The sequence below is a fragment of the Ammospiza nelsoni genome, chromosome 8, assembly GCF_027579445.1.
Source record: "Ammospiza nelsoni isolate bAmmNel1 chromosome 8, bAmmNel1.pri, whole genome shotgun sequence".
Taxonomy (NCBI): Eukaryota; Metazoa; Chordata; class Aves; order Passeriformes; family Passerellidae; genus Ammospiza; species Ammospiza nelsoni.
In genome coordinates, this window is record NC_080640.1 from 25,754,321 (window position 1) to 25,782,063 (window position 27,743).

The following is a 27,743-nucleotide window of genomic DNA, read 5'->3' on the forward strand; positions in this document are numbered from 1 at the left end:
AATTTTCAGTAAAATATATGAACTTAGGTCTTACCCTCTTTACAGTTAATATAGAAGTAGGGATTGGGAGCTCACTTGTTGTTTTTATTTTTAAATTAACAGAGAGAAAAGCTTGCTTCATCACCTAAACTTGTTCTAATTATTGGTCATGGAATATTGCCAGAGGAGATTTAGCTCACAGGAAAAGGAGCACTTGAGAAAGACTGACTGACAGAGGTGTGTGTGTGTCTGCATAAAACTTGATGATGCCTTCTGCAAAAATCCTGGATTGGGTACCTCCAGTCAGTCTTTAAGACAAATTATTATTTGTCCATGTATAATATTTGTGCAAGTTATTCATCATCTCTTCTTTGATAGCAACACTGAAGTTTACTGAAGTGGCAAACATGCCAGCAGAAGTCTTGTTGCATTTCTGCATTGTAAGAAGTGGCCAGCATGTATGTGGGAAGCTCTGAGATATCAAATCTTCTCCATTTCTTCAAACCCTTCCTTCTTATCTTTAATCATTTCATCCCTCACTCTAGCTAATTCCCTAAAGCAGAGGAATGGTTATATGAGTCTCTTAATTGGTATCTAAAAATGTTTATTCTTAGGCTTTGGAAGTGTAATTAAAAAAAAAAATAAAGGCAGCAAACCCAAATGTCTCTAGACAGATATTTAAACTTTGAGACTTTCTTTATCTCAGATGTCTCTGCTCCATTATTCATGGCAGAGGGCTTTATATCACTTGTACCTAGCCAGCCACAAACTTGTTCTGTCAATTTAAACCCATTTAATATGAAAGATTTATTAACAAGATCTGAATTTTCTTTAACCATTGTGGAAGCTTTGGGGAAAATCTTAGCATGTGTATGCAATTGCAGCACATAGACCACACGAGCTTGAACAAGATAGTTGAGGTAGCAGTAGGATTCAGAAGGATTTACACAGACTTTCTAAACTCCCTGATGGGAGGATGATTTCACTGTTCTATTTCCTTTCCCAGGCACTCTGGAAGAGTTACCTGGTACTGAGCCCAACACCAAGCTAGAAAGTGTAAAAGGGTAAGGTTTGATCCTGGGTAAATTTTGATATTGCATCTGGTGCTATTGGGTGTTAGTTGTAAAGTTTTGGAAATTATTTTTCGGAGCTTTTTTTAGAAGCATTTCCAGAGTTCCTTTTCTTCTCGGTTGTGGCTATTCTGTGCCTGGTAGGAAAAGGATGGCAGCCTTCACTGCAGTTTGTTTAGCTTTTATCCACTGAATAAAACTTGAAGACTCTTTTGAAAAATCCTTGTATTTTTCTCAACTATTCAAAGCAATTTTTTTTCTGTGAGAAGGATGTCAGTGAGAAGAATCAGCCAGTAACTCCTCTCTATGCTGCTCAAAGAACTTTTGGAGTAAATTGTTCTCAGTTTCGTAAAATTATTCTACTAAAAATAATTGGGATTCCTTTCAACAGTTTGGCCTTGGTTACCATAAATAGGTCTTGGATATCTTTTTTTAAGTGTTCATACCGGTCTTTATTAAAAAATGTGATAAATCTTATGATAAGCTACAAATGTACTGCAAGAGTTACCCCTAAATTATTTCCTAAAGCATTACCTTATGGTTTTCAATCCACTGAAGCAAAAATACTCACTTTAACACAGTCACTTACTGAAGGTCAACATCCCATAAATGCCCTCAATGATTGGATGAATTTGGCAAAATCCACAGCATTTGATGGAGATGTCAGTCATGGCTGTCTCTGTAAATTCAGCTAGTACAGGTCAGAAATCATTGGAGGACATAGTTTGGCTCATAAAGTTGTGCAAATTTAGGCTGATTTCTGGAGTATGATGCTGTTTTTTGTCAGAAGGTTAAAAACAAAAAAGTTTAGGGGAGGAATGACTTGGTACATAATTCCACTGTGAGACAGATAACAATAAAACATGGAGCAGGAAACAGGTGAGCATAAAAAGACCGTGTATTCAGAGAGCATCCTGGACAGCGTTTCTGATTTAGATTTCTATTCCAAAATGTCTGGTTAGAGGATTCACAAGCCTCTGCCTGGGAAATATCTCCTTCAGGCAAGTAGTGCAGTTGCATTTGTGAAAATTCTCTTAGTGAGCTGAAATCTCTTGTTTCCCAATAGGCATGATCCATGAAGGCTTTGCCTGTAGGAACACATAAGTGGGAGTTGATTCTCTTGTCTGTATTTTATAAGATCAAATTCTGCATTATTGGAACATTTGGTGTTGCTTGTGCCAGTCAAGAATACCTGGGAATTGATTTTTGGTTCAATAAGAGCCATTTGAGGCAAAATATAAGAGGACACCTCACACCTGAATGACAGTTGTTGTGTTTCTACTCTGTTATGACTCTTTAATTTTCTTGCATATTGCAAAGTAGACCAGAATCAGTCCCACTATTTCTAGCAATTCTTGATTTATTTTGTGCAAGACCTCTCACAGGTGGACTTCACAGACTAATTCATAAAAAAATACTTCTTAAATGCTTCCAATTCAAACATGAGTCTAAACAAGGTGGAAATACCCAGTAAGATTTAATAAAAGCTGCAAGTGAGAAGAATTGGGAGTTGAGGAATGTTAGTCTGGAAGGTTCTTGAATACGGTTCCCATGCTGTTAACATTGTATAAATACATATTTATACATATTTCTGATACATATCACATATATAACAAAACTGGTGTAGAGGAAAATAGATCTAAGCTGAATGTCTCATTCATTGCTAGCGACTGAATAATCTGTAAATCCTTTACTTAGGAACATTTTATTAAGTTCATTTATCTTAGTTCACAGCTACCATTTTTGCATATCATCTCTGCATTCTCTGACAATATTGTTAAAAGTGAAATTGATGGTAGCAATATGAAGGCAACTCAAAGAATCATGTTGTTTTCTGATTGTTTCTTAGAGTTGATGTAAGATGTATACCCCTAAGATGATGAGTAGAAAGGGGTCATCTGAAGGAATCTCCTCTCTAGTCCTACTCAGAGAGGGAAAACAGATAGGAGCTGTCAGAGAGGATTTATGAAGAGCAACACGGAATTGCAATAGGTTTTCTTTGGCTTTTGGAACACCTGACAGCAAAGGAAAACTTCAAAGACAGTTAAGATGCGCAGAGATTTTACCTAAATGCTTTCTTGATAATTTTGCAAACTGAATTTTTCCTGAATTGATGACATAACTATCTAAAGCTGCTGGAAAACATGAAGGTAACTCCTTTTACAATGAGTAACTTCAGATGTAGGGGAGAGAGCAATGCCTTAGAGCCAGAGGCATCAGGCTGGCCAGCAGGGAGGGCTTTTTGTGTACGGTTTCAGTTGCAACCATAAAGACATCTCCTTGACATGAACTCTCACGCTTGATCCGCGGCCCTGGGAGTGGAAGCAGCACGTTCTGAGTCTGTTCTTTGGTGTTCTTCCCCCTTTTGCTGTCAGGGCAGTGCAGCAGCTCCTGCCTTGCCACCTGCCCGCCCTCGGTCTCTCAGTGCTACCCCAGCTCCTCAAAGCATGTCTCACCCAGGCAGGCGAGAAAACTGGGTCACAGGCAGGCCCAAGTAGGCCAAGTTATTGCTATTCAGCTGCTTTTGTTTGAGTTGCTCTCCTCAGCCTCTTCAAGTCTGCTTATTCTTTTCATTAAGCTGTACTCAGAGCTGTGTTGTTTCAGCAGTGTTTGTTCAAGGCTCAGGACCTCTACCTATGAGCTGTCCATCATGACTGCCACAGACAGTAATGTGAGTATTTTTAAAAGATGTGAGGCTGAGGGATGCAGAAAGGACTGTTGTGTAAAGCATGAGTCAGAAAACACTTGGCCATTACTGCTTGGCAGAGTGAGCTTTGTGCTAAAACATTGTGATGAAGCAGAGGTAGTGCTTGCTTCTGGCACGGTATTTCCATTTGCAGTTTTTCAGATAAAAATCATGACAGAAATTTTACACAGCACATCAGAAGCTGTCCTGTGCTGTTGGAATCACTATGGTGTATTACAGCTTCTGGCTTGTAAGGCCCACCCAGGCAGTCTGTGGAGAAATGTTTATTGCTGGTGCCACCAGACAAGCTTTTGTTGAAAAGGTTTGACATTGGTGTCATCTGTCCTTCAGCTTGCCATAGCGTGACTGCGTAAAGCTGCTCCCTTTCATGCAGTCAGGAAATAATTCAGGAGCTCCACAGTCAACTGGTTGAGTGCCAGAACCCTCCGGTGATTGTCCTGCTCTGCTCTGCACTGTGTGATGTGTGCAGGTTTGGGCTCCACAGTATGAAAGAGACATAAAGCTGTTGGAGAGTGTCCAAGGAGGCCATGAGGATGGGGAAGGGGAGGAGAGGCTGAGGTGCCTTGGTCAGTTCAGCCTGGAGAGCAGGAGGCTGAGGGGAGACCTCACTGCAGTCACAGCTTCCTCCTGAGGGGCAGAGGAGGGGCAGGCACTCATCTCTGCTCTGTGTGACAGTGACAGGAGCCAAGGGAGGGGCCTGGAGATGAGCCAGGGCAGGTTTATGTTAGATATGGGGAAAAGGTTCTTCACCCATAGGGGATTGGGCAGTGGAACAGCTCCGCAGGGCAGTGGAACAGCTCCAAGGCTGACAGAGCTCCAGAAGCGTTTGGACAATGTCCTTGGGCACAGGGTGTGACTCTTGGGCCTGTTCTGTGCAGGGCCAGGATTGGACTCAAGGATCCTTGTGGGTCCTTTGCAGCTCAGGATGTTCTGTGATTCCAGGAATGGACGTGGCATGGGCTCACTGGGCAGCTTGGCCCACCACCCAGCTGTCCTCATGGAGGTTCTTCCTCACATCCCATGGGACAGTTGTCTCAGTTATTGTCTTGTTTTTCCTTCTGCCCTGCACTGCTGGCTCAGTCTTCTCAATAACCTCCTCAGGGTCAGAGATAATTTAGTGTTTATTTTATTTTTTAAGTCACTTTTAGCTTTAAAGTCATTATGTGTGTCCTTCTGAAAATTCTTTTCCTATTGCTGTGTTTAATTTCTTATTATTCTGTAGATTATAAGAAATTTTGTTACACTGTACGGTTTTGTATAACCATGCATCCTTTTCAAGTGGCAAGTTTATGGATTTGTTCTGACAATTACTGTGCTTCACTCTTGAAAAAAAAAAAATCAGCCCTTGGAAGGGATTTTGAAATTTAAACTGCTGTTAGTAAAAAATGTGGTTTTTTAGTGAAGGAGAGAGTGGCCAAAGTTTATGTTCTCATGAAGGATAGTACAGCATTTACGTAGCTTGTACATACACCTGCTTGCCTTTAAACATGTGTTTGTATCCCTTTGAGCTGCAATTAACACATGTTCAAAATCTACCTAAGTATATTAATACAGAGAGATTGGAGTATATATTGGGTTTTGTATGTATCATTTGGGAGGCCAGGAAGAGGAGTACAAGAATGTGTAATTCTTGTGCTCTCAAGCGCTGTAAGGACTTTGTTCTACCTGGGAACACAATTAGGGTGTGTTATTGATGACATGCAGTATGTCAGGTGCTAAAGATTGAAATGCTCCCCTTCAGTGCTCTGTAGCACAGGGCTGTGGAGAGACTCACAGACAGCAAACACCCAGACAAGCTGGCATTTGAGCAGCTCAGCTCTGGCAGCTGCTGCCAGCCTGCAGCCAGTGCCAAGCTCACGGAGCAGATCCCTGCACGTGGGTGAGAGCTGGGAGCGCCCTGCTAGACATTCTGGGGGCTGGGGCTCCACTCTGCCTCAGCACTGCTGCCTGCATGCAGCTCTGAGCACCTGCCCTGCTCACTGTGTTATAGAACAGGTGTTATCCCCCACGCTGGCAAAGACCGCAGGGTTAAAGGAACAGCGGAGCTGCTTACAGTCACCATATTCACTTTTCCCTCTGATCGTTTGTCCAGCCTAGACCTGAGTGCTGCAGTTGTGGTGAGCAAATGTGCACTCTCTGTGCTGGGGACCTGAGTGGAGGGGAGGTTTTGGGATGAGGGGAGGGATAGAGGACAGCAAGCCAGGTCTCTGTCTCACAGTTCCAGTGGCTCATGGAGTAGGCAGGCAAAATCAGCAGAACAAGATGTGCACAAAGGCATCCGGCCCTTCAGTCCTGCACAGAGCTGGGAGCTGTGAGTGGAGGTGGCTGCAAGGGGAGCACGGGCTGGCACTCCTCTCTGTGTGAAGGACACTCTGTCAGTCTCTCTCCTTTTGTCACAGCCATCCCTCAGTGCTGGCTTGTGGGAAGGCGAGGCTTGGAACAAAAAGAAGGCAGTGCCTAAATACACAGTCCTGTGCCTGCAGAGTCTCGTTCAGAAACTGTAGTACTTGAGTGGGAGCACAGTGTCCCCTGTCACATCTTTGTGCATCTGACTAAGCCCTTGTCCTTGCCCTCTGAGTGCTCACCCTCCAGAGCCCTCCAGACAGAACATCACTTTTCTGTTTAAGTATATGAAAAGCAAAATACGTTTCAAGTTATTAACAATGATTTTCTGTGGTTTTCCTGTCACTGCTCTCACCACATTTCTGTAAAAAAAAAAAAATAGATCCATAAACACACCCTGGTTAAAAGAGTAGTCAAAAGAAATGGCACTTAATTATGATATTGCTTGACTTGCTGCAAGCTCCTGACAATGTAGCCATCAACAGTAACTGTCAAATACACTTTGGCAGCTCTGAAGTTAGCTTGAGATTTGAGTGGAATGTTCAATACCAGCAATTGAGCAAGATATTGGGAGAAATGCCAGTGGCAGGGCTTTGTTGATAGGAGCAATGCAAGCTCTGAGATCAAATAAAACATCAGCTGGGAAATTAGGATGTTGTTATATTGTGTGTTAGTGATGCTTAGGATTTTAGGAATCACAACCCTCATCAGCTAAGGAATTACTAAAGCAGAATAACAGAATGCTATTGCTTTATAAAGCCATAATAATTTTATGGAATAAACTTCTCCGTTTAAACTTTATGGAGTTACATATAAAATGATAATGTCACTTCTCCAGGGCCTATTGCACCTAATGGTCTTTGGATTGATTCCTATATATAAGTGTACATCCCAAAGGAGCCTTGGCAAACTCTACATGCAGGAACTTTGTATGTAAATATCCTTCCCTCTGGTTCCTCCAGTTGCCAGCACACAGTATTGCTGGACAAGGGCCTCAGGAGAGCTGGAAAGCTCAGCTCAGCATGGATTTTGCAGAAATGGAAGATCACAGTGCAAGAAGAATAAAGGCAGAATGGAAGTTTCACTTTGGAAGATTTCTCATACTGATGGTGGGGGAAAAATACATTAGCAAAGACGCTTTAAAAGTGCAGAACTGTGTGTGGTTCTAAGATTTAGAATGAAAAATAAGGACAAGAAGGGAAGGTAACAGACTCAGAGAAGATGTTGGGAAGTGCCAAAAAGCAGCCAAAAATTAAGATAGGAAAAAGGAGTGAGTCACCATTCTGGAGCAGGATACTACACCATTTCCCACATACACACACTTCAGGCTGTCATACAGAACTGTGGAGCTCACACATTCTGTCAGAGTCAGCAAGGGAACCAGCTGGAGGCAGTCCTGTGCTGTGATGGTTCTGCTTCAGCAGGAGGTTGGACCAGGTGACCCCAGCAGGGATCCCTTCCAGCCTTACCAATTCCATGAATTATCCATTCTGTGGGAAATCTATGGTTTGAAGGGTCTCTAGGACCTGGCAAATAATTGATATCCTGCAATAATGGATGTGGAGACCTAAGCATTGGGAAAAAAACTTCACCAAAACAAAATCCTTCTGGAAAAAATATTATTTAGTTAAAAAACAAATCACCATACAGTTGTAATATTTTTCAATCTTTAAAGCTTTTGCTCTTTATGCTTTGAAGCTTTTTGCATCCCTAAGAGGTGTAGTAGAAGTTGGAGGTGTGATTTTCAGTAAGCAAAAGTGACACAAAGACTTGGTGGCAGACCAAGTAGATGAAGTTTCAGATGTTAACTTGGAGGTGTCGGTACCTTGCGCTCAGGTGTGTTTAAGTGTAATTTCAGTACTGTTGTGCACTACTTAGCAACAACTGCAGCATCAGGGTGTTCCCAACATAACCCTCATGCTTTGGAATCCAAAATACAGCGCTGTATACCAGCTAGCAGGAAGAACACTAGCTCTGTCCCAGCCCAAAACAGTAGCTGTTAGTTTTAGCCATTGGTTCAGTACTGAGGCACTAGCAGGCAAGGTGCCATAAAGAGGCTTTGCACAGCTAAATGTGCATGGCACTGAAAAGGTTTAAAAACCCTCCTGCTGTTCCACTGGAATTTTCTTTCAGTGTGCTTTTGCAGTTGGTTTCTTTGGTGTTACTGCACTGCCATTCCTGTTCTGGTGGCTGCATGGGTCGCTGGTGCTGGGCATGGTGGGTTCACCCTGCTCCCCTCATTCACTGTGCAGGAGAAGCACTCACACAGCACTGACATCAGGCTCTCTCTTGAGCAAAAGCACACACAGACAGGGGATAATGGGTTCCAAAGTTTCCTCCCCCTGGGACAATAAGGGGGAAATTGTCCTGCTTCATTGTGCTGTAAAGTTTTGGCTGTTCATATTCACTGGTGTCTAATTCCTCTTGCTGTCCTCAGCCTCTATTTCATTTTCATGTTTGTTAGAAGGGCAGAGCTTTCTGTGTTCAGAAACCAGTAGCTGCTAGGCTGCTTGGGAAGCTAAATGCTGGTGGCTCATGGAGTTACAACTGAGCTGGGTATGTTTGGCTTAGTGATGAGTGTCATTTTTGGCCTATGCTGAACCATAGATGACAAAAAACCAGAGGTGCTCTATGGGGTGCCAGCCCTCTCCATTTTAGACACGATGTGGTGATTTGGGGAGAAGGGCAAGTGTTTCTGTGAAAAGACCTGCTGCTTCCCTGCTTCTTCTGCTGTCATTGCTTTTCTGTGCTGCAGCTCAATTGCTGGGGTACCCCAGCATTCAGGGCCATGTGTGTAAGTTTTCTGGTTTCTCTTTTCTTTGCTGATTTATGACCGGAGATAGCTCCGGGATGCCACTTGCTCTGTTTCTCGGCTGTTTAGGCTTGTAAGTTTTCTGTGAGCTGTCTAGGCTGTTTAGGTGTTCTGGAATTCTCAGTGATGGCCTTGAAGAGCCCGGCGCTTCAAAGGACGAGGAGAGACTTCTGATCTTGTCTTGGTGTTTATTAATTGTTTATCTAAAAGATTTTCTTTCAGCCCGACAGAGGTCTGCACAGCAAGTCAGCCATGGGCACACTCCACAAGCCCCTGGGCGGTCACTTATCTTTATACCCAAAATTACGTGTACAGTATTTATAATTTTTCCCCAATACCTTCTACCCTTATTAACCGGTGCACTTCTAGTAATAACCAATCCCAAAGTGCCACCATCACCACAGAAGATGGAGGCCAAGAAGAAGAAGAAGAAGGACAGGACACGCCCCAATTCCTCCATCTTACTTCTTTAGACCCCCCTGTACCAAAATCCTAAACCCTGTGTTTTACACTCTAACTAACTTATCCCTTCACCATTCACCCAGTGAATTCCTCCCAGTCCTCATACAGGTGTCATTTCCTGTGTAGGATCAAAATCCTGCCACCAGACACTTCTGGCAACATTCCAGGACTCCCGAGCCCCCCAAGGGTGGTCTCGGCCTCTCTGCACCTCCATCCTGAGGTGCTGAGATCCCACACATGTGCAGTCCTTGCTGCCCAGGAGGACCTTGCACAAATCTTCAGCTTTGTATCTCAGATCTGCAACTTTCACATGTGATTAGGGCAAGAGTTCATCTTGTTCAGGTCTAGCTTTTTGCCCCATAATTTCACATCCTATTACTATGATACCATTTCTTCAGTGGCCTGATGCATTTTAGTGGAAATGTCCTCAACAGTGGACTAATGTAAAATAGAAATCAAATGTTTCAGATTGTTTAGGGTTTTTTTTTCTCTCCACCAGCTATCGAGTTTCTCTCCTGTGGGACTTCTGCTCCTTAGGGGGCTGTTTCTTAGCTGCTTATCCCTTTCACACATCAGCAAAAGTGCAGGCAGCCATCAGGCAGGAAGATTACTGCCAGAGGATCACAGTCTTAGACAGCTTTTACCCTTTTATCATAAGTTTTTTCCAGTGAGCTCATTGTCTAAAATATCACCAGAGATTTTTGGCTGTCAGCCTCTATTACCCAGATAAATTTTTTCCCTTATATCCACACTGGAAATTAAGTTTGGGGAGGAAGAAAGAATGGCCTTCATATTTATCTTTCTCTTATACTTAGAGAGCTCAAGTTAAAACATGTATATTCAGATTGTATCAAAAATTAATAGGCTAAAAAGGAAAGGTTCATATGTAATTCTAATTCTTATTAGTATATAATAGAAACCTATTACAGGTTGGCATACTGGGTGTATTTTTGCAACAGTAGAAAGTCTTGGAGAAACTTAGAATTGCTGTAATAAATTCTAAAACTGAATCGTTCAGCGAGGAAAATTAGCCCTCACACATGGAGAACTGATGAGATTTAGGGAGTGAATTTTGTTAGTGACTGACCTTATCCATCTTGGAAATAAAAGGAAAATAGATAAAGTTTGTAATAGAATTGGTTTGTCTTACTTGTAAATTGTCAATATAAAAGAATTTGTAACAAGATTTTTTCTTGGAAGGAAAAGGTTACCTCTCATCCCTTAGCTTCCTATGGGGCTGTTTCAAACCTAAAATTTAATTAATATCTTGCAGTGAATGTACTTAGATATGGCTTTGAGAGTTTGTTAGATTTGAGTTCTGGAGGTAGCTGGCACAAATCCCAAGTTCCCTGCAGATAAACAGAAAAGATAGTTTCTTAGGATACCCAAGTTAAAATTAATTTACCTTCAGAATTAAGATCTTGCTGTTTAAAAGTACTAATCAAATTTTCACTTTATAACAAGTAGTACCTACTAACGATATTGGCACCTTCACTCCTGCTGTAACCATAGACAACACAAGACCTGTGTAAAGTTATACATTTGTTTTTTTGATTGTTTGGAGGTTTTTGCAGGTAACTCTTCACCATTCAGTTAATTTTATTTAAGGATATCTTTTCCATTACATTTGATTGAGATTTCACCTTTCACTCACCAACCTAACACTGAGAGCTCAGCCTCAGAGTTACAGCACATACCTTTGCATCCCTTTTCATGGTGAGTGATTACACCTAATTCATTGCTTCATTTCTAATCTCGTGCAAAACCAGTGCCAGTGCAGCATTAATGGTGTTGAATCAAGTACTCAAAATAAGTCAGTCAGACCTGTTGAACAGGTAATGCACTTGTAATATATAATGGGCTGCATCTGTTTCACTTTGCATTCATTAAAATACTTGTGCTGTGGACATTCCACTCGTAGAAGAAAATTATTTTGTTCATCTTTATTACAATCAGAATTATCTAACTGTTCTTCCCAAGAAAGAATCAATGTGAAAACTGTGAAATGTTTTATGAACTTCTGCCAGCAGAAGTCAGCTTGCTTTGTTTCCAGTCTGAGATGGGAATCTGTGCAATTAACCTTGACTCTGTCCTCTCTGTAAATGATAGCAGATAAAAACTTCTGCTTCTGGTTTGGGAACCTAAGAGTCTTGAATCCCTTTTAAAAGGGAAATTCTACCCAGACAGACCAAAGTCTTAAAGCAGAAAACCCCATGTCTTTTAAAAGTAGCTGAGACTTAGAAAAAAACATGATATTTTATGTGAAGTAATCCATATGCACTTAAAGATGTTGAAACAGAGTTGTCTGGGGTGGATTTGTCTATATCATGTATTTGCAAAAATTTCTTTAGAGGTTAATATGTTTATATTGCATTTTGTCATGTTAATCTCTGCAATGGAAAAGGCAATATCCTTGTGCTTACAGAAAGAACAAGGGTCTTGACTTACTCAAGGTCAAAGAAGAAATTTGTGAACTGTGCCTTGTAGCATCTCAGCCGTTCCTCTCTGCCTTAGCACAAGCCACAGCATATGGCAGAGAATCTGTGCAGTAGGTTTTTGCAAGTGCAAGAACAGAGAAAACTCTTGGGAGAGTGGAATGTCTGATACTGAGGCAATCACAGATTTTGTGGAACATGCAGGCTTTTTTTATTCTCTTCATGAATTAAATTTAGAATGCTGTATATAGTTCAGTACTTCTCACACATAAATCTACCTATATTGAGAAACATGCTTTAATTACTCTCTTTTATCTCATGGGAATCTGTATTTTATTGAAAATCTTGATATTGTGGATGAGGTTTCTGTGTAGTCCTGCTCCATTGTTGTGTGTGGCACTTTGAGGCTGCTGGACACCAAAGAGAATTGAAGTGCCTAATGATACTTTGGAGGTTCACTTCAGAAGTGAGGTTCTGGCTCTGCAGGATATTCCAGTACCATCTGGAATTGAGGTGTGGCAGGAAAGCCATGGGTAGGCATGGAGGGAAATGCAAAAAGTGTGGCAGTGAGGTCACAGCAGAGATCACAGCGTCCAATTCTCTGCCTCTGCACGGCTCAGTTTTTGCATGGGAACAAAACCCCAAAACCTTGCCTGTAATCTATTGCTGCCCTGTAATCTATTGAGGAAAAGCTGGCTCTGTGCACATGGAAGCTACAGGATTCCATGTGTGCCAATCACAAGACAAAGGGTTTCCCATATTTGTGTGTAGTGTGTTGTTACCTGCAGTAATGCAGAGTGGGTTCTTATAGGAGAAGGGAGTGAGGAAGGTAAAGGGGTGCTGGGTGCTTTTAGGGTTTGTGCTTTTTGGGCTGGGAGTTAAAATTTCAGTATAAAAATTAATCTGCACCTCTGTTCATTTTCATGGGGGGGCTTTTCTTCACAGAGCAAAGGTTAAGTAATGCATTTGTATGGTAAATGTTGTAATTTCTCAGTTGGCTTGGTTTGAATAGTCAGTAATTATTCTCTGTGATGCTTGTGACCATATTGAGATTTTATTCAAAAGCCATGGGAATAAGCACAAGGGGGAAAGTTACTATTTTTGTTTTGTTATTGTTTTGTATAGGCCACATGCACAATGCTGTTCTTCGTATTTGAAATCCCTTTCAAAGATATTTCAACTCAAACCACACAAAGGAACCAGAGGATCCAGTGATTATGGCTGGTAATGATATTGTGGATTTAGGTGCTGACAAAGCCTAGCATAATCTGTTTTAATTAACTAATTTTTTTCCTCAGTAATATGATTATAATCATACTCAAGGACCTTGTGCCAGCATTCTTCCTTTTATAATAAAGTCAAAAAGAAGACCAGTTTCAGCTTATGTACAATAAAAAAAAAAATATCCTTTAGAAATGGTTGTTATGAGAAAAATGTGTCCACCCTACACTTTTTAGTCCTCTAAAGACATACATGTATGCATCAGTGGGTCTTTCATATGCATAAAGTAAACAGGATACAGACTGTAAATTTTAAAGAGCAAGAGAATTAAAAAATCCAAACCCCCAGTACCTGGAATATAACATGTACTTTTTTTTCATAGTGTATGTGAAATTTAACTGTGCTGTGAGCAATGGGTCACTAGTAGTCATTTTGTGTTTCATAATAACAGCAAATGAGTTAGATAAGCTTAGAAAACTTTATAGTAGGTTGAAAAATAAGAAACAATCAGTAGCATAATTGAGAATGGGCTCCACGTGTAACAGGGCACAGTGCATGGGGACTTTTCTTTGGGAGCTCAGCCTTGCAACAGGCACCGTGCTCCTTGTGAGTTTGTCTTGTCTTTATGTTCTGAGAAGACCTTTCTTTCCATAATTTTTATTAAACAAATAAAATCTGCATCTAAACAGTTGACTACGTTACTTTTCAGCACTGTGGTTGTATTTCTCTCAGTAGAGGTTGTGTATTTTTTGTAATTTGAATACTTGGTGAAATTCACATTCTGTAGTCTTAATCCTCCAGTGGATTATCCAGGAATATCCATGGCAGTTTATATTTTGTTTTTTAGCAGAAATATTTTCTTGGCTGCTCATTAAATGAGGAGTCCTCTCCCGAGAATATTTGTTTCAACAGACTGTAATTGAGGTGATGTACTTCACAAGGAATATATGAATATATGTGAATAAAGAGAGACTTATCATTTCAGTCACACTTTGGTTTACCTTGGGAAGTTAGTTTCAGTATGTAAATAAGTGTATGCACCAGCTGATGCAAATCCTTGAGTGAAGGAGAAGGAATTTGCAGTTCTTCTCTTTTCTACGCTTTGAATTTCTCCAGGTTTCTGTTCTGTGAGGGCCCAAGTGCTTTGCAGTGCTTGGCTACAGCCATGTCCATATTCAAGTAATTTTTGATGCTGCTTGTGTCAGCTGTGTTACCTGTGCTTAGCACAATAGTGAGGTTAGATCAAGGCAACCATGAGGAGATCTTGTTTGCTGAGAAGGATAGATTGCATTGCTGTTAGTAAGAAGGTGAATTTTAAATAAAGTCAGCGTAGAAGATTAGAGAATGGAAAAATACCAAACTGATTATATTTAAAATGTTAAAGACAAAAAATGCTGAAATCCAATACATAAATATTTACAGGATGTAAAAGATGAACAAAGGTGTCTAGAGAAATGGAGTACAGGTAATCAATAAGTACTTCTTTAAATATGCACTGTACAAAGTAAACAAAAAGGAAAGAAAATATTGATCAACATGTGTTGAAAGCTGGTGACAGGGATTAATCTGACTGCACAAAAGACTCAAATCTTCACATAGTTGTTTTAGCAAGATCATACTGTCTGGTCTCTGAATTGCTTTTATCTTGGTAAGGCTTATTCTGAAGCATCTTTAACAAGGCAGTGATAGCTATTCAGGACTGACAAAAGAACATAGCTGTACTAAACAAACAATTTCTCAAAAAGAAATAGCAAGAGAAAAAATAAAGTATTTAATGAGGACTTCAGTTGAAAGAAAATCAAAATTAAGCCTAGTGTACACATTACTTAAATCAATTTATTTTTGTGAACAGAACAATTTTTAAATTGTTATTTATATGGAATGTTTGAGTGAAACTGCAATTCATAACTATGTGTGGTTTAGTTGGGGCTTAGGCAGTAGGTGCTGACATCAGTATTCAGGCAGAACAGGTTAACAATTGCTGAAATGAAGAGTTTTTGAATGAGTTTGTGTGGTTACATCAATGTAAGAATTCAAATTTGTTAGATTTGTGTATTGCTGTGGAAATTGAAGTTGGGTAACTGTGTTTGCACAATTGCTTGTAACGGCAAATAAATAAATAAAACAAAAGACATTAAACCCCAAACATTTAGTTCAGTGCCAGTAAGGATTTATTGTCTAGATCCAGATTTTGGACCTCCCAGTGACGAATAGGCCTAAAGCTGTACTGGAATCAATTTAGTGCAATATGAACAGAATTTCCTTTTGAATTACAGTTTCTTCAGTTATTTTTTAGACAGGTGAAATATCTATTTGCTTCTTTTAATTTTTTAAGATAGTGTTTTAGAAATACAATTTTTAGACTTTCAAATTTAAATGATGGGGAAATGTCAGCAGAAGCTGAGGATATTTTCTGTCTCAGATCACTGTGGTGTTGTTTGAGAGAGCAAGTAGACAAGTAATTAAAAAATCAAGATTTGATACTGTAATTTTCTTTTTAATAGCTTACAAAATAATAACTGGGCCTTACAAGAGACAGATGCTTGTGTTTAAGATTCCAAATGTTGAATAACAGCACTATGATATTCATTCTTGAAAAATTGTTAATTAGTACTGATTAGGGTACTGCACATAGTCTTTAGTGATTTGCCTAGATTTACCTTGGTGTCTTCATACAATGTTTGTTATGAACCTGAGAGTTTCAAACTTGGAGCTGCTGCCACCTACTTGACATGTGTGCCTGGTGTTCCCATGTTTGGGGGTGCCTGCACTGAGAGCCCCAGCCTAGGCAGGAAATGTGGGTTTGTCAGCACACAGGGCTTGCGCTGTGCTCTGATAATCCCACGCGCCGCCTTTCCACCTGGAATTTGTGGATGAAAATACTGGCTTGTACGTTGCATGTTTGGAAAAAAGTGATCTTTAAAAATAGCAATCTGTTTGTTGTGTTCACATTTTGAACTAGAAGAGTGGTTGGAAGAATAAACATAAAATGTAAGTCTGAAGGAGCTGTTGAATTGAATGTAGGAATCTCCAGTTGCTTATCAGCTCCTGTCTGCTGCCGTGAATGAGTGTTTTCTCCTACTTCCTTAGCTTTTTTCTTTTTTTACTTTCATTCTGTTTCTGGTTTTAAAGTTATTTAGAATATTATGAGATTTATAAAGAAAATCTGGTTTTTTAAAACTAAACACCTATCAAAGCAATATCTGCTGCTTCATAGCAAAATAGTCATTGGGTTCCATGCAAGTTCATTGAGTTGAGTTTTTACTCTGGCATGTTTTGCATAGGCTTCAGGACATGGGAGTAAGGCATTGGAATCAATGCCTTACTCAAATCAAAAAACCTTACTCATTCAAATCAAAAAACCTTTACATTTTTGGGGTAGGTAAAGGAGGACTCTGACTCTTGTGGGACATCAGGAGAGCTCTGATTGTTCTTTCCTTAGGCCAGAAAAACTCCGTGGTGGTAGGGCTCTTTATCCTATTGATGTTAAAATCTTTGTTAAGAAAAGGTGAAAAACAGCATGTGGGGCAGAGAAAAGATTAAACTGTCCTGACTGTCATTATTATGTATTTCTGAGTGTACTGGGGCCATTTTCTAAAACTTCTGAGGAGGCCCCATCTGCATGGACCTTGCTAGAGGGGGAAGGTTCAGAGAAGCACCCATTCTGTGGAGGAACTATCCAGGCCAGACCTCCAAGAATCTGTCCACCATTAGTGAAGCCATGAGGGGCTGCAGCTCCCTTTTGCAGGTGTGTTCTGTGCTCCCTAACGTGCCCTTTGCTGCCCACAGAGAGCGAGGAGGTGTACCAGCGCCAGGTGCTGTCCATCGCCTGCATCGTCTTCGGCATCGTCGTGGTGGGCATGCTGTGTGCAGCCTTCTACTTCAAAACAAAGTAAGAGCCTTCCTCTGCTGTGCCTGGGGTTTAGCTGCTGTCCCTTTTGCAGCCTTACAGCCCTTCAGCTTCCCCCCTCCTTTTGAAGTTGCTGTTATCTCTGGTCCGGCTACAGCAGTTCCCCGTGGCTGCACTAAGTCATCCCCAAAACATAAAGAGGAGCAATGTTTGTTCTTCTTTCTATTTTCTGATATCACAAAAGAATAGATTGTGTCATATCCACTTTTTTTTTTTTTTGACAGTAATAATTTTGTGTCATTTACCATCACTGCAATAATCACTTTGCTCTTCTGAAAATGGTAGTTTAAACATACCATCTCCTTTTTGCATTTAATTTCATATCTGTGCATGTCCATTTTTCTATACTGAGAACAAAAGTTAGAAATGCAGAAACAAGTCCTCTACAGATATCTGTAGCCTGTAGTTAATACAGCAGCCTGTTGATGAAGATGCATATGAGTGCCTGTAACACAGAAGCATTTGACCTATTCAAGTAGTGAAATCATCTGCACTAAACTATTTGCAAGTGAAATGCTGTCCACTCTATTCTTTTATCTTCCCAACTGAATATTATTTTATAATATTTATTGTGATGTGTGTAATCTGAGTTGCAAAAACCTCATAGCAGTTATATGGCATGCTTGTCAGTGCCCCTATATCAATAAATATGTTCTGTATGGTGGTCATCCTTCATTCCTGTTCTAGCTGGAGTTAATGAGAGAACACAAATCAATATAAAAAAGTACCTGCATGAGGCTAGTCAGGGTGGCTCAACATCAAAAATGTGAAGGATGGCACTATTGAAAAGTTTGGATGTTTATCTGAATCCCTTTCTAAAATTCCTTTTAATATGTAGGAAATCCAACAAGGATTAGGTTTTATTTAGAAAAATATTTAAATTGACTTTTCCATCCGGGGGGGTGGAGGGGAAATCACCAGGTGTTTTTTACCCCTTTTCCTTCCCCTCCGACTTCAGGGGTATGCCATGAATGAAGATTTGAGTCAGTTCATGGTTTTTCTAAATTATTCTGATGTCTTGAGGGGTTTTGTTAATTGTTGTGTGGACATCCAGAGTGACAGTGATGCTAGCTGGGAAGGACAGAGTGGCAGGACAGTTCCTCCCTGCACACTCCTTTGCTGTAGTGTAAATGTGAGCAGAGACAGGCACTCTGGCACTGCCATTAGGAATGTCATTGTGCATTTCAGATCTGCACATCTCAGAAGAAAGAGTGAGTGAGAGTCTCCCTAGAAAGGCTTGAGGGTTTTGCTGATGAGGAGAGTTTCAGAAAGGCAGGATGGGTTGTCAGTAGGAGGAACATGCAGTCAGTGGCTGAGCATAGTGAGAATAAGCAGCCCCTCTGTTATTCACAGTGCCCCTCCTGTTCCTGCACAGCTGTGGGGGTGGTGAGAGCTGGGCTGGAGCAGCCTGCAGAACACCCTGGCTTTGATCAGCTGTGAGGAGAGCTAAGTCTGAAAATAATGAGTGGAAATAACACTTGAAAGAGGAGGTTACAGGACAATAGTGCATCATAACTCAGGAGCAGGTTGGGGTTTGGGCTTTGTCTGCATTATTGATATTAGAGTTACTGAGAAGAGATGAAGTGGGCTGGTGCCAGACTCTGGGAACTGAAGTTTGGAGTTAGGAGAAAGTGAGCACTTCTGGTTCAGCCAGGAGGCTCAGACAGTGTACAGGGAGGCTGATCAGTGCCTCACACCCTGTCTGTGGCTCCAGCTGCTGCTGCCCAAAGAGGAGATGAAAGTGTCTAGGCTAGGTCTCATGGAGCCCAGGTAAAATTGTAAATGTAACATTGGCCAGTGTCTTAAGGATGCAAAACCAAACAAATTTGAAGTGCCTAACACTTAGCATATGTTAGCTTTGAGTTCTTGGGAGCAGGTTCTTGGGAGCTTCTTTATCAGGCATATGGACCATGACTGTGCTTAAGAATTATCAGAGCATTCCTCTTGCATGGGGGTTATCTTGGGGTTTCATTTGACGTACAAAAAATGGAGAATATTGCTAACAGATACAGAAACTCTGAATAGTGCATCCATTAAGAGGGAAGTTTCCATGAAGATCTTGACTTACTTAGTCTGACAATTCTATAATAACAGCTGCTAGAAATAGGCACTTACCTATAAGCCATTGAATTAAAAGTCCTTTTTTAAAATAGGCTCAATCTGAGAAAGCTTAGGACTATAATTAAACTCTGTGCCCTTCCAATTATTCCTTTTAGGTTAATCAAGAAAGGGCTGGAAATGTTAGCAACAGATGAAGAGTACAGTAATGGGCTGCCCTTTACAGCTTAGACTTTTACAAATGACTGGTGACTTTATTTCTTGCTGAAGTAAGAACACTTCATTGCCAAATAACTCTAAAGTAGAACACATAAGGCCCATTTGTTTTGAAAACAAAACTTATAAAATAAATTTATTAATCAGCAAGTAACTTTGAATTATTAATGATTTCTAGTTTTATAGCTATGCATCCTATAGTTTGCCCAAATGAATATGCATAAACCTGATATTAATGTTAGGTTGCATGAACATAAAAGGAAATTAATGATTGGATTGTTTTTCTCAGCAAATTACCTTCAGAAATTTCAGTTGTAATGTTAAAGACTGCAGTAATAAGGCTGAATTTTTGCAGTTTACTTACACATGTTTATAAATATAGAAACAACTCTATTCATTTTTATAAATGAATCCAAAAATTTTGTTATTTTCCTGATTAAATTATCATTTTGTATGTTTATGAGAGGTTCCCAAAATCTGATGCTTTGATCATTTTTCACTGTCATTGTTCCTACCTTACATAAAGTCATGCAAAAAATTCCTGAAGATTCCATAACCATTCTGGAGACCAAGCAAGAGGCTGGCTCTCCAGTAGGACATAGGAACAGATGTGCTAATTTCCTCAGTGGATGTAATTTAGCTGGTCAGAAAATAGTAGTTCTTAAAAAAACTAAGGTTGCTGTTATGAATCTCCCCTGGAATTTTATGAGAATCTGAAGAGCTCATTTGGACATTTTACAAATGTAATTATTTAATTTCACTGGATTAAAAATTTAGCAGATATTAAAAATATTTTTGAAAGAGATGTTTCAGACTCAACTGACTAATTTAATTGACATTATATTCCTTCAGATTAATTATCTATTATTCAGATTATTCCAATATTAATTCTACCAGTTTTGGCTAAAGAAAATCTTGAATGTTTTTGTGAAATTATTTTGAGAAGTTATTTCCTCACCTACCTCTATTCATAGATTTTACTAATTATGAGTTCCTAGCAATACTCAAAACATGCCACTCATATTTGTAAATGGTTACAATATAAATTCATTCCTTTCCATTTGCTTCAAAATGGAGTGCAAGCAGAAAGCCTACGAGGTGCTCAGTCCTGCATTTGTTGTGGCTTGTGACCTGTACTCAGGAAACGAGCTGTAACAAATACTTCTAAGCAGGTACTTACAAATTGTTGAATTTAAAGAAATGCTTACTTTGTGTCACACTGAACCAAAACGAAGGGACTCAAAAAATATTAAAACTATCTTATTAAAATTGAATAGCTTGACAATTGAATATCTTACAATTGAGAATTGTGATACTTCTCACCACTTACTTTCATTTTGAGGGAATTTGTCCTCTCTCACAGGCCCCTCCACTGAACACGTAACTAATTCATTTTCCTCTGCTTTCTTATACCTTCCAGCAGTAGACAAAAGATTCCACTGTGAATAAGAAATTCAGATTAATTTTATACTTCATTCAGTGTCAAATTCACTATCTGACACAAGATTTTATCAAGCTTAATGATGTCACAAGGGTTTCCAAAATCAAATCACCAGAAATTTTTCAAAATGCTGCTGAAGCTGCTTTGCTAAAATTCAAATTTCAGTATGTAAAGGCTGTATTTTATTTATCTCTTACAAATACTTGCCAGAAATCACTTCCTTTGGAAATTTGGCTCAGCACCAGTTGCTGTCCAAAACCTGCTGGTGGTATAATGAAATGCTGCTGCTGGTGAGTCCTTGACATTGCTGGGCTGTTTCCAAGGCCATTGTAGGTTCACTGCTGGAGATGCATCTTCTGGAGAGAGAAGGAAAGCAGGGAAGGAAAGAATTAAAATGGTATTGTGAATTTTTTGCTCATCATTGTTTAAAGCTGATAGTCCCAGACAATGTAGCTTATCACAAAAAAAAAAAAAAAAAAAAAAAAAAAAGAAACTGATAAAAGAGCTTAAATGTGTTTTGCTAACAGTTTTTACCCAGCTGAGATAACTTTTTGCAGAAGATAAAAGTAATGTTTAAAGTTTGCTGTCTCATATCCTCTTTCATGTACAGAAGTTAAAAAACTGTTTGTCACTTCCACTCAATACAGTGTGGCAGAAACAGAGAAAGAGAAAGTCTTTGTTAACAGTGTAGTTATCTCCTGAATAATGCAAGGGATTCATCCAGTGGTATTCCTAGCTCTGACAGGGTGGATTATAGTATAATAACTCAAGAACACATTCTCAGTGGCCATTCTGACATTTTTTCCAGGTTTCAGCATATAAGCAGAAGCTGCTCAATATAAGATGTGTTATAGGTCAGGTCTAATCAGCCAGCGGAAATCTTTGATTCTTCATCAATTTTTATAGCCAGCAGGGGCTAATGCCTATTTTATTTGCCAAAACCGTTTTTCCAAATCAGGGCAAAATGCTTTTTTATTATTCACACTGACTTGCAAGCTATTGTTAAATGTGCAATAGATGATCTGACAAAACCCTGCACCAGCACAACGAGCATGCTATTCTAGTGATCTGAGAATAGAAGGTATTTTAAAACACAAGAGAGGGGTTTTTTTCCCCTTTGTTAAGCCTTGCCAGGAAACAACGGCTGCTCTGGAATATCAGACATCAGTGAATCAGCTCAGCTGGCTAGCAGGGTGAAGTTTTGAACAAAGGGAGCTGTGGCTATAAAAGTATCATGGCTCTAGCAGAAGATCAAGTGAGCTCTTTCTTACATGGATTTCATTTCTCTCTGCAGGAAGCAAACCAAGCAGATCCACGAACAGCTGAAAGAAACGCAGAATAGGAAAACCTACAGCCTAAATGCTTCCAGCATGATGGCAAAGTCGGAGTGTATGGCACAAAGCCAAGTCCAGCTGCAAAATGTAAGTAATCCTGCCAGCTACAGCACTTAATAGCCTGGCTGAGTTCCTGCTGCTGATGGCAGCACATCGTCATGCTGCTATTAACATCTGAGCAATGGGAACCACAATTCTCACCCCTTTCATAAAATGTTTTCTATCAGCCTCTTAATGGAAAGCAGGGATTTTTTTCTAAAGTTATTTCTATGGATCCTGGTACAATTTTTCGTGTGGCAGACTTTACTGAACCCCCCAGCTCTGCATTCAGTGGTAGAAATCACTCTTATAGTTTCCTGCAATATCCATATGTGTCTGTATGTGTAGTGAGGGTCCTTGAACTTAAATGATGTCACACCTTCCAATAATTTATGAACCTGCAGGAAAACACACAGACATTTGTCACAGTTAATTCAGAGTGAATTCAAAATCTAGAACTAAATTTACACATGTAAACAAATGCCCAAGGGAAGACCATGCAGATGGTCTCATTTTTCTGGGTCTTTATTTTAAGGTACTTTAGTTTACAGAAAGAAATTAGTCTGTTCAAACTAAATTTGAAATATATTTAATCATTTTCTGAATGTAATTATATGTAAATCATTACAGTCTCACAATCATGAAATATGTAAAGCGTGTTTGAAATAAGGAACTTGAAGACAGCCAATTTATTTAGCCCTGGTATTTTTTTAGGAAGATATTTTCCAGTATATGTCATTCTCTTTCCCCTGCTTACACGCAATCAGTGCTGCCTTACTTTGAACAAAGCCTTTGGAAGAAGGATCCTGGTAAGCAATATAATAGGAAAATATAAAAGACATAAAACCTTTCTAAATTATTAACTCCTTTTTTTAAAGAATAAAAAAGTATCTTAGTGTTGCTTAAAGGAATTACTTCCCTATTTGCCAGATTCCATCAAAATAGTGGGAATTTAGCAAAAGTGAGCACTCTTGCCCACTTAACCAAAGACTTCTGAACTCCTAGTTCACATCCAATTAATTTAGAGATAAATGTAAGCCCTTTTGAACCAATTTAGAGTAAGCAGAGCCTCCCTGCTAAGACACAGAGGCTGTGAGAGCATTGCTGGTATTCACTAAAAGTTCTGTATTCACCGCTGTGGTGCCCCTGTGCTCATGATATGCTTTGTAATTCAGGAAAAATACACTCTTCCAAGAAGGAAGATAGCTCCACTAAAATGACATAATCACAATTTGGGGAACCTTGTGCAATTTTTTCTCTCAATTTCAGTTCATTCAGCCTTATTTCTAACCCCTAAACAAAAGAGCTGTTGGGAGTGTTGTTGGTTGTAATGATGGCAGCAAAAGGTAAAGTTCAAGATCCTTTTGTTCTATCCTATGAAATAAGCCTTGGTTAACACTAAGAAATGCTCTTTGGCATTTTCTCACTGTAATTCAGTGCAATATTTTGTCATTTTCTTTTGCCATAGCCATAATGGCTGAAATAGCAGTTCACGCATTCTGGGCACAGAGATTGAACACCATCCTTATATTTACTATTTTAATCCAAATTTGATTTTCAGTTTTTATTTCTGTTCAGCCTGACATTATGAGTGCTGGTAATTAACACACCATTTTCTCATCCTTGTGGCTGTTTGCAGGCAACTGTTTTCTCCTTGCCATTAATGCATTCTCCCTTTGGGAAGATAGGAAGGAAGGAAAACAGAATGACCTTGTGCAGGATGCAGCGTAATAACAGTTTCTATTGTTAGGAAGATTTGAGTGCAGGAATGCACACAGGCAGCTCATGAAATATTTACAGAACTTGCCAGATTGGAGGGGGGAAAGGGCAGGGGTTTGGTGAGGCAGCAGAGAAGGGGCTTTGGGAAGGTGTTTTGTAGGAATGGCTGAGTGACTCCCCCTCAGAGGCCAGAGATCTGCCTGGGCTGTATGTGCTGGGTGGGAAGGGCAGCAGGCAGCCTGAGTGGGATTCCCATCTGCAGCTGCCACTGCCTGGGCCTGGGCAGAAATCCTGGTTCTTTCCATTGCCAGGAGCTAACAAATAAATAAATGAGGGCACTTACTTTGTGGAGGCTACTCCTCCAGTCTGGCATTTTGGTTTAGGTAATCCTGGAAGTTGTTTCTTTTCCCACTCCATGTGCTCCCCCTACAAGCAAGAGAGTTTTTCCATTTTTGCCACCTTTCTGTCTTTCCCTAGAAGATTATCCCAGATTTTTCTCTTGTCTCTTTTGAATAGACCTGGTGATGCTTTCAGGCTTTTCACACAGCTCTCTCTTCTGCAGAGCAGAATGCTTTTGTGGAGACCTGAGAAAAGCTGCATAAGGTTCCTTATTCTTGATGACTTTTCTGAAAGAACCATCACCTTTTGACTGAGAGGTTGCTATATTTAGTAAAGGGCCCATCTATTTTTCCAAATGTGTTGCTTTAGAAGGAGGTTTAACTTATTTCCGAAGGCCCAGGGTGTAGCAGATGAGGTTGCAAGAGGTTTGTGGCTATAAAGAGCTTGACCAATCTCAGTGCAGTAATTTTTCTTCCCATACTCGTGTATTACATCTCCTCCACTCCCTGCCTCTGCTCAGTTGTGATTCTGAAAAGTGAAATAAAGGGGAGGATTTTGTGGGAACAGGACAGCTGTGTTCTCTCTGAAGTCCTGCTGCTCATCACTGGTAATTGTGCTCATCTGTCTCATCCTCAGTAGCAATTTCAGTATTTTCTTAGAGGTACAAATTAGATGAAAAATACTGTGTACTGTAAGAAGGATTCATAAATATCTGTTTGAACACAGCTCCTAGGATTTCCTGAATCTCCTCCAAGTCCACTGCTTTTCCAAAACATTCTGGCAGCAACACACTTAAATTCCTGCTGGGTGTTCTTGCTAGGGTTTCTAGCCTCTTGGATTTAAAGACTAATGCACTGGTAATCTTGCTATAATTCTTCAGCCAGGAAGAGATGTGCCAGTTTTTAATCCAGGATCTTTGAGGTACACAGGAGATTGAGATTAATTTCACCTAATACATAAAGCCTAGAGCTTCTAAAGTATTATATACCCCATCCCAAAGAGATCATCCTCCTTTCAAGAGATATTTAAAGGGCTGCAGCAAACAGTTAGGTCTCCACATAGTCAGAAGGAAGGAAATTGTCATTCTCCCTGTCTAGAAAGACAAGTGCTTGGGGCACCCTCACACAGCATGCAGGTGGCAGGAGGAGCTGGGGTGGCTCCTGATTCCTACAGGAGCCACATAAAATCAAGGGTTTCTTTTTCAATTCTCACAGCTTGGTAAATATGTCATGGAAAAAAAAATTTAAAGATCAGCTGAAACCTTGACATTCCTTTAGTGATTCTGAGAATTGTCACGGCTTTTTAAAGTGGCCTTTTTCATCCTTGTGGTTTTTAATACCTTCTCCCATGGTACCAAGGGGATCTATTAATTTCCCATCACTGTCCCTCTGAGCTGGTTAATATGCTTTTCATGCTGTTCTGTGTGGTTTCAATTTTCACTACACTTGTTTCTAGAAGCTTCCTACCACTAGCTCGAGGTTTCTGAAATTCTTATAACGAGGGACAAAAAAATGTTCCTTTTGCATCTTGTTGCCTTTTGTTCATAGTAGTAGGAAATAAAATCTTTCCATTCACTATGATAGAAATGCAATTAATACATGTCAAGCAAGAGATACTTTAAGTCTTTTAAAGAATTACTTTGGGGTTTACGTGAATTGCCATTTGATTTATCAGCTGAGATCAAGAGCAAATTTCCCATTTCTGTATCACATGGCTACTTAGGAAGAGGTGCCAGAATAGACAAACCTGAATTTTCTGTCCTCTGTTTAGAGGCAGTGTTGGCAACAGAACATACAACAAAACATAGGGGAACAGTAAGGATGTTAAATGTACCACCTGATGAGCTTCTGTGCTAGTTCAGCCTCCTCAGAGAAATCTCTGGCTCTTTTCCTCCTTTAGACAACCTCTCTGAATGTCATTTCAAGCTGACCCCTCTGCTTCTCAGTCCTTCTGAAATGGGGTTTCCATATCACCTCTCTTTCAGTGCCACATGAATTTCTGGAAGTTTCACTATTTTGGGGGAATCACTGAGGGGAGGAGCTGAGTAAAGCCAGGGAGGGATGGATGTTTGGTTTGCCTAGCACCAGGACAGCAGTGTCAAGCTGCTCTGGAGCATTCCAGTGGCATTTGTTATCCCTGAACCCCACATTTCAGAACAGGGAATTCAAGGCTAGAGCAGATGAGTTATGTGCTCACAGCAATGCAGCAGGTCAGTGACAAAGGCTCATTTCTTGTCTCCTGGCTCAGGCTGCCTTCACAGATTCACTTAGCATTAACTAGCAGGGGGTGGAAGTTTTATTGTCAGAGATATGAGTAATTGCACATAATAGATTATTTTCTCAATGAAACAATGAAAAATGGAAAATTTTGCGATTTTTTTTTTTAAAGCAATCATTATTCTTTAATTTATTTAGCCATATGTCTCAGTGTTTTCCAGTAATTGCTCAAACAAGAACAGGTAATTAACCAAGAAGGCAAAAAAAAAATGTTATAAAACCCAGATACAGATAAGCTTTCAGTGATGCTCTCAGCCTACTGGAACAGGCCTTTGAAAGGGTTTCACAGCTTATTCTCCCTCATGGCTGAGCATTTGGCAGCTCACAGCAGTCAGAGGCTTCCAAGGAGCTCAGCCCAGGTGAGAAGTGAGCTGTGAGAGCAGCAGGATGAGCCCTGCTGGATTTTAGGTGGGGAATGATCCCATGTTGTCCTCCTGGGGCACCAACTGGTGCTGCTCTAAGCTCTTCACACAAGTGTGAAGGTGTTTTCCTCCAGAGGTGATTTTGGAGAATGGGTGTGGCACTTGGAGTTAAGCTAAAGGAGAATACAGCCAACTGTGTTTAAATATATTAAAATGTAGTAATAATGTGGTGCATCCAGATCTGTTCAATTACATTGTTAGAATTCCCTGTATATTAACACCCTCAATTTAAACTAATTTACATTTTCATTGTAGTGAATGTTATGACTGTGCATTAAGTGGTGTATCTGAAAAGGGGGAAAAGGTTCAGTTGGGGGAAAAATACCCTTTGTAGGCTGTGCCTGGGTGGTGCTGGGTGCTGGACCTTCATTAAAATTTGCTGGTCAGCATCAGAGCAGCTTCTGGAGTCCTGGTGTTCCTCAGCTGTGATGGGGAGAGTCTCTGTGTACCACTGCTCCAGCCCACATCCACCCGAAACAAGGATGTAGCAAAATGCAGAGCTTATCTCTGCTCTTCATTATGTACTTCTGACTCTTGGTCTTATGGGCCATTCAGGCCTTCAGTGTTGTACCATGAACAAACTCAAAAAAAGGACAGAAATAGCTTCTTGGCACTAGCAAGCCATTCTTTACATAGCTCAAATTGATTTATTCAGGTCAGAAATCAAAGCCAGTTTCATTTCTGCAGCTGGCAGGAGAACTATTAAAGTTTAAAACCTTCACCGATGCGAGTACCTTAAAAATCATATTTCTGTCTGAATATTTTATCTACAACATTTACAAGTGTCATCTAAGATCATGGTAACTGAAAGTAATGGGAGTGGAATATGTTGCTTCTTATTATTTCAGTTGTGTTTGCTTCATGCATGCAGCACCATTTTTGCATATTGCCACTCACAGCTTTGCCTTCAGAAGCAGAAAAACAATGATTTTATGTTTAACATGGGTATTTCACTCAACA

At 40.1% G+C, this 27,743-nt stretch overlaps 1 protein-coding gene across 1 annotated transcript in view; it reads left to right on the forward strand.

Annotated features, from left to right (window-relative positions):
- NRG3 (neuregulin 3) overlaps positions 1-27,743 on the forward strand; it is a 335,008-nt gene that overhangs the window by 293,110 nt on the left and 14,155 nt on the right. Inside the window, exons 5-6 of the mRNA XM_059477250.1 lie at positions 16,819-16,921; positions 21,949-22,075. Of these exons, the coding sequence (XP_059333233.1) occupies positions 16,819-16,921; positions 21,949-22,075 (230 nt within the window). The remainder of the gene's footprint in view (positions 1-16,818; positions 16,922-21,948; positions 22,076-27,743) is intronic.